This window comes from Hetaerina americana, unplaced genomic scaffold (assembly GCF_022747635.1).
Source record: "Hetaerina americana unplaced genomic scaffold, ioHetAmer1.1.p SCAF_1, whole genome shotgun sequence".
In the NCBI taxonomy this organism is placed as follows: Eukaryota; Metazoa; Arthropoda; class Insecta; order Odonata; family Calopterygidae; genus Hetaerina; species Hetaerina americana.
Genome location: NW_027286069.1, coordinates 101,772,161 through 101,784,349, shown reverse-complemented (window position 1 = coordinate 101,784,349; position 12,189 = coordinate 101,772,161). Strand labels below are relative to the sequence as shown.

At 46.0% G+C, this 12,189-nt stretch overlaps 1 protein-coding gene across 1 annotated transcript in view; it reads right to left on the bottom strand.

Moving 5' to 3' along the window:
* N (neurogenic locus Notch protein) overlaps positions 1-12,189 on the bottom strand; it is a 232,379-nt gene that overhangs the window by 26,474 nt on the left and 193,716 nt on the right. The window contains exon 5 of the mRNA XM_071594212.1: positions 9,256-9,389. Coding sequence (XP_071450313.1) covers positions 9,256-9,389 — 134 coding nt within the window. The remainder of the gene's footprint in view (positions 1-9,255; positions 9,390-12,189) is intronic.

The following is a 12,189-nucleotide window of genomic DNA, read 5'->3' as shown; positions in this document are numbered from 1 at the left end:
CCGAAGGCATACATTTTTTCTTTCGGGTGATCATTCGAAGATTTACGAAGGTATCCCGAGGACCGGGGCCGTAAACCTTCGATTCGGAAACCCCAAACTGCAGTTGTTTAACGATTTTTTTTGGAAATATCAGAGACAAACGCTATAACTATCCATCGTCCACGCAGATTCGAGGGAGTATTTCAGCAATGGGGCGGCGGCATTCGAGCCCGCCTGGCCCATCGCGGAACAATGGCGCTGGCGAGAGATGGGAGGGGAAGGGATTGGGGGGGAAGGCGGCGAGGAGGAGGAACGAGCGAAGATGGCGACTAGCAGTGGGTGGGGTCGGGGGCGAGATTTCCCGCGGGCAGCCGCCGACCTCCTGCCGGAGTGGGCGTGGAGGGGCGGTGCGGCCATGGCGGGCGAGGGTGGTGCCGTACGTGCAAACTCCTTGCGTACTGGTGTACCTATGTACGCATGTACATTCCATGTTCCACTGAAGAGGTAGGGGGGGATATGGGGAGAAGACGACCCGACTACCATCCGACCGCGAAACCTGTTATTGCCACACAATCACCGACTTCGGCCGCTATTACATAAAGCCAAAGAGTCCTGATTCCCTTCAATAGCGAGGTTTCCAATTATGTACGACCACCACCCCGTCCCGGCGCATACACTGCCGATTAAACCCCCTTCCTAACATCGCTTCATTACGCGCAGCATCCGCTGGAATAAGAGGTGCGTCGGGCAGTGCCTGAATCCAATAGCCTACTGCGCTCCTCCGCGAGTCCAGGCTCACCCGAAGGAATCAGCCGCACATTTGCATCGCCGGCCGGCCAAAGTTCAAAACAGAAGAAGTATCACGGTCCAAATACCCACAAAGAAGCGTGAGGGGAGTAGTGTAAAAGTTGGAAGTTGCCCAGGCAATTCGTCTCATTTCCAAAATCTATCGTCCGCGTTGTAAAATATTTCATTTTGAGTGAAAATAAGGAATAATGTCGAAATTCGAGCACGTAGCGCAGGACTTTATAAACCGTTTTTATATCACGAAACCACTTTTACGGAGCTACTGGGAAATAATTACTTCCGTGGATCCTTAAAAATCGTTCGACGACAAAAACATATGGATACACTAATTTTCAAATGCAAATGAAAACGATTTAAGAACCGAAACGGAGTTTCTTTTGTCCATTACCAACTTATGCGTCCTCGACTTGGAAAAAACCCACCGAAAATGACACCTCCGAACGACGGGGGGGGAGGGAGGGGGAGGGAAATCTCGAAAAAACTACATGGCACGAAGGCGGAGCGGAGAAAAGGGCTTCCATAAGAGACCACTTAACGAAACAACGGGCGGAGAGGAAAGAGAAAAGAGACAACGGGGAAAGGAAGGGCAATAAAAGGCAGGAGAGATACGCAATAATGCCATGCAAGGGAAGACGCGGGGAGGCAGCGATAAATAAGAAGACAAAAAAAAGTAAAAATAAAAAAAACGGGCCGAGAGAAGTGGCCGGGAGAGTCTGGCTGATGAGGAAGGAGATACTTTAGATGGGAGGGGGAGTGGGAGGGTGGAGCCGCGGAGGGGGGGGGCCGGTAGGGCGCGGGGGATGAGGCGGGGGAGGGGGGGAGAGGGAGGAGGGCGGGAGTCTCGAGACCTCGTCTTGCCCGGTCGCCTTAGCAGAGCGAGTGTGGGAAGTTTCTCATGCAGTCGACGACGAAGACAAGAGGGGGAGAGTGGGGGTGGGGGGGTTAGGAGATGTGGGGGCGGGAGTGATGTAGAATGGGGCCGGAAGAGACGAGGGTGTGGGAGGAGGGAAGGGGCGGCGAGGGTGTACACGCGGGGGAGAGAAAGAGAGAGCGAGAGGGAGGACGGGTTGGGGTGAGAGCGATGGTAGAAGAAGTAGAAAGAGGAGGAGGTGACGAGAGATAAAAAAATAGAGGGAGGCGACGTCATAAAAGGTAAAGAATGGCTAGTGCGGAGGGCAGAAGGGAGGGAGGGAAAGAGGAAATAAATGGGGGATATTCAAATAAACGGCGGGTTGGTTAGCAAAAATAGAAGAGGAGGAAGGAAGAAGAAGAGATGGAGAGGCTGATAGCGAACAGGGAACGGAGGGCTTGAAACGGGAGGAGGCAGAGGAGAATAGGGGAGAGGGAGGGGGTTGGCGACTGCTGGGGGGGGATGGGGAAACAAGGAGACGGTGGACGAAAGGGAGGAGGAGAGGCGACGATAAACACACGCGAACGGGGGAGGAAGGAAACCACCTGTACTCATGGGATCTGTACTGGAGGAGAGTCCGAGAGGAACACGGGGAGTACGAAAAACTGGGCGAGAGACTCGTACTGCATACCAAGATGGTCGGACTTGCGCGACGGCGGGGGCACTAAGAAGGGCATCCGTAAATTGCTAACGCAAAGCTACCGAGTGCATTAATGACGCATTAGAACCGGTTTAATTTTTGAATCCATAACCGAACAACACGTTTCCAGCCGAGGGGAAATACATTCGCATCAAATGAAACTTTCCGCAAAACAAAGTTTAACACTCGTATTGCATCACATTGCGTACGTCATGGGAACGAAAATCCAATAGGTGACTACGAAACCGGTAAGGAAGACACTCTTGCAATATGGGTAAATACTGATAGTTCAAGGAATTCAACCACGCTTTCGAACTACTCGCCCACCATTATGTTTTCCATTGTGATCCAACCGGTGTTCTCAGCTCTAATTATAAAGGGAACGTAAGTAAAACTGCACTCCGGAGGTAATTCCGAAACGGGACAACTTTTCAAGCATCACCGAAACTCTTCCCAGTCGAGAGTGAAGCAAACAATATGGATTTCAAAATAAAGACTTGTGGAAAAGCTCACGTTTCTTGTGGAAGTTGGTGCATTCGTATTTTTCCGCAATTTTAGACAAAAATGAGCGCAATTTCGACTTGAAAGTAAAAAAAACACCCAGTGGAATTTTTTTATATTACACTCGTGAAAGGAGATGATAATTCAGGGTGGAAGAATAAAAATTTCCCGGTAAATCACGAAGTTGAATTATTTTTAGGGAAAAGATGCACCAAGAAGACTGTTCACTAGTTTTTACGCGCCATACCTATCATTTCCCTATGACCTACACTGAAGATGTTTCATGCTTTCCTTAAAAGTTAAATTCCTTTCGTGATGATGGTTTTGGTGAGGAAAATGGCTAAGATTCCTTCGCATATCGTAATGTTCACGAACCTAAAATCTTAGACAACAAATAATATTAGATTATTGCAACTCTCCACATCACCTTTTCATAGGAGAGAGAATTGTGACATTTTACGAGTTTATCACGTGCGTACACCTATGGAGTCATCTAACGATGACCGAAAGGCGTTGAAAGGTAATGAACGCATTTCCATTTACTATCACCGTGCAAAACCACAAATTAATGCCTTCTGCGGCCACTTACAGTATAGGCTCGAATACTGTCCATGAGTCTTCGGGCCGCGAGTACCGAGCGACGGTCCCTTTAAAGGGGATTTGGAAATTCAGACGAGCCGACAGCAGCAAGAGAACCAACCCCCAGCAGCCGTGCTCCCCACTAAATGAGAGCGGCTACGGTGGTCAGCCGAGAAAGGAAGTCGGCTGTGGGATCGCCTGAGCGGCTGCGTATGGAGCTCGGTCGCAGAAAACGTGCCAGCGCACTCGAGTCGGTGTGTCACGCGTGGAATTCTCGCGACAAAAAGAGTCTTCGTTTTTGGGGACAAACCAATTATCCGAACCCGATTATGAAGACTACTAGTTCCTTATCCGGGTTGAGGGCATGCCCATGACTTACTCCAACTGTTGATTCTCACGGCGAGGGAAAGATTTTAACCGGCGAGATAAAACTTCATTGGCTTTTGTTCTAAAATTTTGGTGTTTTATTCTCAGGTTTGTCCACATAAAGAGTAAGTGCCACGCGAAAAACAGGCAGATACCCCTCGCTCTCAAGCAGAACTGAGGTCATTCAAAAATAGGAAACTAATACACATTGAGCCAAATTTCCAGACTTGGCCATGTAATACTTCGAGAATGATCATTGGTGGCTTGGAAATGAATAAACGCTACAGCTGTGAAGAATTTTGTGTGTACATCCCATTCCAAACACAAGAGGTAGCCCTAAACGACTTATGAAGGAGCAAAACGGAGTCTGGCTGACAGTAGCAGCTACGACCTTCACCGAGAAATAACTTGGATTTTCGTTTACCACTAACGAGCCGGCCAAATTCCTTATTAGAAATTTTGCTCTTAAAGATTTTTAGTCGATTAGCTTTCCTCGAGCCGTTGGCATTCACTGAGGCGATGTTACGATCAAGCGAATTGTGCATAAGGCAAGTCAACTAAGTAGGGTCGACTTAACAAAACACATTAATTATATACACGTATGTTTTAACTAAAAGACTACAGAACGGACACAACATTCCAACAAAATGTTCATCTACGTGAGGAGAAAATTTAACCCGGAGCCTTCTTTTTATCAAGTACGGGACATCACAGAAGAGTTCTTTGTTTGAGGTGATATCAGACTCAGCTATTCACAAACCTTAAAAATTTCAACAGAGGGCTGTTACAGGCCCATTAGAGACGGGAGAAGGAGTCATTAACCTCGGTGACTAGATGCTTCCACACTTAACTACCGCGATGTTATTAGGTCCAAGAGGGCGTACTAATGGCGAACAGGAACATTTCTTTCTCAGCAGTCGCGCATTAAAGATGCCGGCCGATTCCAATTTGTTCACTGCACTGGTGCGGGGGAAGAAGGGGAGAATTGCGAGGGTGGGGGGGAGGAGGGGGGTGAGGGCGCGGCGGGTGAAACACGTCGACTGCGGGAACAGATTACCCCGCGCATAAGCACGGTGACTAGGCAACACAGCAACCGATGATGAATGAATCCATAAATCAAGGCGAGTATTTATTTCTGAGGGATAGCTACCTGAGACCGAGAGTCTTTATCAATCATAATTAAATACTATTATCCCTCTTCGAAGAAAATAATAGACTTATTTCTACTTCACAATTCCTTTTTGCCTGCTACAAATACGTTCCTTAGTATTCCCGCTTTGATTAAATCCGACAGAAAACTGCCAAAAAATATATTAACGTTACTCTGCGCATGACACTGAACTGTTTCGCACTTTGCACCCTTGTAACAAAGCCATACGTTTATTGGGAATTAAGCCGGGTGAGCAATGATTTCACATGCCTTAACGTCGAATCATTAATTTGTACGTTTTGCTTGATCCATCTTCCCAAGACAAGATTGTCTGTTACTTGAGAGATAAATCTATTTATTTCATTTCCATCTAAATGCATCCTGACAACGGTTATTGAAACACTGTAATTATGGCGCTTGTCGTAAGCTTTTAAATTTTTAAACAAATCGTTATCAGGTGAGAGGTTCAAATCTATTACATGAAATAATGATCGAACACACTATAATTAACCGGGTGACGACACATTGTTCCCTTTGGGACTCAGGTAAGTCTTCTTCACCTCTCACCAATGCGCAGGGTCCGAACCACCCAAGTTTGTACACTGCCGAAGTATAGAGACAATATGGAACCCGTATCATTTTGGTTACGTAACAGACTGATTCGATTGTTTAATGAGCCTCTATCTCGAATACTTTCATATTAATACCGTATATTTTGACTACAGCAATGGAATTTAAGCTTTGGATATTCCGAGAGACACAATCGACACCTCAATTCTGAAAACAATGAGTTTTAAAACGCTCAAGCAGTTCAGACGTGGATTTGATGGGATAAAAAGTACAAAATACAATAAAATGGAATCCAATAATTAAAAATGTGCCAATTAGAATATAAATGCCTGCAATAGTGGGGAAGCTCCTTCTAGACGGTTGATATTTTTGTCCATCATTATTCAAAAGGGCAGAGCTCAGTAAAGAAAAAGGGGGATGAGGAATAGGGATATCAGTAAATACGGCTTCGGAGCGATTTTATTTTCCACGAATAGAAGGGGGTAGGCTGCATGGTAACCTCAGTTTCGAAGGGAAAGTGCACCCAACTGAAGGCACCAAACCTATGCACCATAATCAAGTTGTGAATGATATACCAGGGGAAACCATGCCACAGACCCTCATCCTGGGGTTAAGGAAGAGTAGGTCGAACGACATCAACCATCACGACCATAGAAGTACATCGCGCAAGGTATGTAATTGGGCTCAAGTGCTACAGCGAAAAGTTTCCATTTCTCCTAGGAGGGTAGAAGTATGACAAGCACTGAAAAAAATCCAATCCGGCCAATGCAAAATAACCCCTCTTATAAAGCTTGCCAATGATTGCGTGAATTCATATCTACTCTCGCACCGTTCATTCAGACCTATACACTGTCTGAGTAAGGGCAAGTAGAAATTAAAGCCGCCCAAACTTAAATAAACTTGTTTTAATCCTCGGGTTTCACACAACGTGAAAATCTCGCATGCAAAGATTCGGCAACTTGCTACCGGCTCCAATTTGTTTCATTGAAAAATTTATGTCTTAGAAAATATTTTTATTTGATAATAGATGGGTTTTTCCGGGAGGAAAGTACGCATTAACAGGTCGTGGCATTTTTTTTTTAAATTTTGTGGGCGATAAAACGACGTTGAATATATGATGGAATGAGAGCGCTAGTAATTAATAAGCAAATGTGAAAAGATAAGCAGGATTGGCCTCATGAATTTCACTGGATTTCTGAATTTTTCGACGAAATCCTCTTACGCCGCGAGCATTTCGATAACAATGAAGAAAATACGCCATCATAATGGCACCACGTACACGCATTATTGTAATACTTCCTGTTGAGTCTGAATGGGTGGGAAAGGGCGTCAGGGCAAAAACTTCCGCAAATCTGGACATTTTTCGGAGGATGTTTCCACCTTTCGGAGTGAAATAATATTTCAAAACTTACACAAAAAAAGATGAAAAGGTGAATATTTTTCGTGAAAAAGTGGCCAGGAGCTGAACCATAAAGTCAGCTGCAGTCTAGATAACACCGTAGAACTCTGCGGAAATCTGGCACTACAGCCAGATTATATTAACTGAGAAAAATTCAATGGAGAACTTGTCGAGGATTTACGGCATGATGAAAACGGCCGAGAGCAGGTACATAATCGGCCGAAATTAGCGTTGTATGAGATGCGGATGAAAAACCGAAGTAACAGGAAGTGACAAACTCACGAAATCTCTCTCTCTTACTAAAATTATTTCCATTATTCTCTGGTACGGCAGTTCAAAGCGATTTGATCAAAGATCTCGAGGATATTTGGTCATGGTATCGCGATGGGAAAAAAAGGCGAATAGAAGATTGGGAACAAGAGTTTACCGTGAAAAAAGTAAAAATCACCATTAAGGCATAATTAAATCCAAATTTATGACTGATTCTGTGTAATAGAAACATTTCCCTCAAGCAAAGAGAATATAAATAGTGAAGGGACTTGAAATTGATGGGGCCCAGTGAGACTGTCACCATGCGTGTCTCTCAATATGCTTGAAGAAAGGGAAAATAACAGCATGGGTTTCGTTCCAATGACAACACAAATCCCTGATCCAATGTTAAACCCATTTCTCAGAGTCGATGACTAAGGGTTTTTCGTGCAGCTAATGCCAGCAAAATAAGCCGACTCCCTTTGAATTTTTCATCTCCAATGGGAATTTTAACATCTAAATCTTTACAATACATAATAGCAGCCATCGCAATGGCGCGCGACAAAAGGCAGATGAGCGAGAGAGTTCATTCGAGAGATGAGAACAATAAGATATTCCAACCTATCACTGAAACAAAATATATTTCAATGTTACCAGCGTATGGGCAAAAAACATTTTATCCTACAATATCGCACACATGTTAAGTAATATACTGAAAGAATAAGAACCACATGAATCATCCATCCTGATTAGGTTCCTAAATAAAGCACAAACTTTACCTTGAATCATTTAAAAGCGAAGCAAATTGAAATAAGGCGAACACAATGAATCAAGCCTCCCGGTAGAACCAATAAATGAAGTTAACGAGGAAAGTAAAAAAATACTCTATGGAGGCATACGAGAAATCCAAAATGAAGAGTCATGAAGGGAACAATTACGGCTTGAGTAATAGCGGCCATCGAGATTCACGCGAGTACTTCAAAATAAGTACACTCACGCTCATGAGAGCATCCGCTAACAAAGTTAGGAAAACTCGGCAGGTTGGCGAACTTGGAGGGGTACGTATGACACCGAGTGACCTCGGCAATGAAAGACGGGCGCCCCCCCCCGAGAACACCTTCCCCAAACACCCACGCACCTCTCCTTCCTCTCCCATCTCTGCACACCCAATCCTCCCATCCCCTCCTCCGGCCCCGCCGGCACCTCGCTGGGAGCCCATCCCCGCTGCCCTCCCCCTCCCAGGTCCCCCATTCCTATCTCCGGCTCTCCCTCCTCCTCCCGCCCGCCCGCCCCCACCTCTTATGTTTGCCGCACCCGCCCAGACCTTGACATATGCCATGGACTCCCAACAACCACTGACGAAAAGATTCTCGACCAGTTCCCGCGAGGTGGGTACAATGTCCTCTGTGAGACAAGCGGTGAATTAGAAAAGGATATGATTGCATCTTCGAGTAAATAAGTCCTTCCCACCTAAACGACGCTTCGACAATTCGTGTCCGATGTGCATAGCAGCAACCCCGCGAAAGGAACGAGAGCGGAGTCGTTACTTCGATTATTGACTGATAATGTCCATTTATCGCGATTTCACGCGGTCATTTAGCCGAAATTCAATCCAAACTGTGAGGAGGAAAAAAAAACAAATTCGCGAAAGGCTGCAGGAAATAATCAGTGAATATCCAAAGAACCGTCCGTCATGAGAAGAAAAGGTCCATCACTGGACGAAGACGAGTCTTTACGGAAATCAATCAAGAACGCCATACGTTTATAGAGAGCCGTCCAAGTAATCGAGTCGCAACGTCTCACTTGATTTACAATTTGTGCGAAGCCAATTTCTCAAATTTTAAAAATAATGGCAGCGGAAGAGACTATAAAACGAAGAAAAATTCTGTCTCTTTCACAAGCAGATGTATCTTTTTTTTAATCCTGCGTTTTACACATGGGACTCGGCTCCGGTGAGGGAGAGGGGGTCGGCTGAGGAACGAGCGTTGAAGTCTCTCGTGTGCCAACCGGCTGGGTGCTGCTGCTCCCTCCCCCCGCCGCCGATCACAGACACGCTTTGCAGACGAAAAGGAGGTGGGGGGGGGGAGTGGGACGGGAGTACTCACCGATGGGACAATCGCACTTGAAGGTGAAGTTGTCCACCTGCCGGCAGGATCCTCCGTTGTGACACGGTGACGGGTCGCAGGGGATGTACTGCGCCTCACAGTTACGCCCCGTGTAACCAGGGTGGCACAAGCACCTGTGGTGGAAAAGAGAGAGAAGTGTTCATTACAAAAAAGTAGCAATGGCATATCAAAGAAGCTAATACAGCTTCACTAGGAGCATTCACCCCAATGTTTTACCATGAACAAAACACGGCAAATCGATGCGCAGCGGTACGGTGATGTCATAAATTCAAGGCGCTCTCACGGACACCAAGCAGTAAAAACATGCACCACAGCAACTGATAATTTTCTTTATTGGGCGGACTGAGCCTTTTCCATTGTTGGAGACGAAAAGCATGGCTTAACTATGCTCCTTCGCCTGCGTTACGACGTTCAACTAGCACCAATGTTCACTGCACTGAACACTAGTTTTCCGAATATACCACACCTACCCTTACAGTTCTTTGTTGCTTAAAAATGTGCATAAATGTTTAGCTGATATTATGGAATTAACCTTGGAATATTATGGAATTAACCTTGGATACAATATTTCTTAACGCTTCCCTCGTTATCATTACTATCAGTTTTGACTCATTCTCAATTCGACTCAACCACCGTGGCATGTTCAATGTAAGAGATGAGAGAGATTGAAGAAGCCGTTACTACAATAAATCATATCCATGGGGTGAAAATAAACTCGAAATAAAAACGCATTATATTTGTGTTGAAGGGTGTTTTTTTAGTTTAAATCAGACCCAGATGGTTTTAACAGTTACCTGTTGGTACTAATTGTTCCTGATTCATATGATATACTTACGATGGGTTCGTGAGATACATACGATTTAATTTCCAAACTCATTTTACGCATCTCAAAATATTACAAACATTAACTCACACATACTCAGAGGGCAGTAAACTGGATAGATATTAACGTTAACTTAAGACATAATAACCTCCGATGGATTCGGATTCGACATAAAATTAACTAATTTTGTCTTGAAAATTAACAGGGCGCAAACGTATAAACAATAGTTTCAAATTGGAGCCTCATCTCTGCCGAAGAAACTCGAAAAATTCAGCTGGATTAAATCAGAAAAAAAATCCTAGCTTTTCAATGATTAGGGAACCATAAACAAAGATGTAATTTGTATATTTTACCATTATTTTTCATTTCCATCGAGTGAGACATTTCTAAGTCAGTCCACGCCATTTTTTAAACTGGATCCTTTAAAATGCAGAGTTAAGGAAGTAATAATTTCACGCCTCGGTGGACCGTGGCCCTCCTATTTTCTAATATATTAACGAGAGGTTTTCCCCATCGTTATTACTAAATTAAGAATTACGGGAATCATCGATGATATTTTCGGTGGAATTCAGACGGTGACGCACGTTTGGGTCACACCGCATTCACCCGGCAAGTAACAGAAAGGCGTAAGGCGTCAGAGGCGGGGTGAATAGGGGAGGGGAGGACGAACTCGACGCTTAAGCCGGCGAACCGCGGGTCACGCAGCTCTGTCTATGTGCCCACAACAATGCGGCCTAAACATTTATCACCTCTTCCATTAACGGCCTTAAAAACTCATCAATGAAAAGCGAGAGTCAACACGGGCGAATAACTCACTCCATGCGGGCACGTGCCCGAGGGCCCGCGTGCGCTTTTGAGGCGGGCGGGCTGACGTCATCCCCGTGCGATGAGTTCACGTGTTGCCGGCAAGGCGGAACTGGGAATTAAAAGAAAGACAGAGGAAAGGCAAGAGAGAGAGAGAAGCGGAAAGAAAAAGTATGGAAGAAAGAGAGAGAAAAAGAGCAATAGGTGGAATGGGAGGGGAGAAGTGGTGAGGAGGGGTTGATGACGGGTTGGGTGGGTGGGATGGAGGGAGTCACCCCTAGAGGTCAAGATGGGATGGAAGTCGGGTGGCGGAGGAGGGAGGCCGGAGTAAATTTGGGAAAGAGCGAAAAAGGAAAAGGGGTGAGGGGGTGGAGAAAAATTGCACGAAATACCACGAGGGGCGGGCTGGACGGGATGAGGTTGGGTGGGCCCGGACGGGGTGCGGAGGGGAGAGGAGGGGGAAAACACTTTTGGCGCGTAAGGAATGACCGCTTCGAGAGGGGAGAGGGAGGGAAAGGGGGAGAGGACTGGTTTGCGGAAAAAAAGACTTGGGCGTCGATTAGGACGCTAGGAAAAGGAATGACGAAATGCCGCCGCCGGAGCATCCATCACTTATTCGCGTAAATCGATCCAACGTAAACACGGCGAGAGGGTGGGCCATTCTCGCCTTGGCGAAGGGAGAAAAGAGGGGGGGGTTGAAGTCGGCGAAACCCAGTCGGAGGAGATCTCCCCGAACGACACAGCGAAGAATCGTATTCGCTTTGGCGAGCACGTTTGTGTCGGCCGACGCGTGGGTACCGAAAATGCGGCTCTTCGACTTCCCAGGCCCACGCATCGGACACCAATCGATGCGCACCCACGACAGGAAATGCGACGATGAATGCCTTTCATCACGTCCTAAGGAGCATTTGGTTCTAGGAAAATGATAGCGACCATTTACGCGGGGGGAATCCCGCTAGTTTTGAAAATGTTTTCGTGATTTCCGCGTGATAAATAAGCCGTGAGTTTCAAATATCGTCCCCAAAATTCTGCGCGAGACGCATTGTTCCATTGAAGTCATTTTGCTACCCGGGCTGTGAGATGGATGAATAGTGACTGGGCGAGCTATGGAACTTAGGATACTTACTACTGACGGCTCCGAAATCCACTAAAATTACCAACTTTCAAAATCGTCTCGTGTACTCAAACAAGAATGATGTGTGTGAGCTGGTCCAGGTGGCGGCGGGGTAACGTCCTCCCCTCCCAACCCAGAGGTCATGGGTTCGAGTTCCGGCTGGATGAGTTTC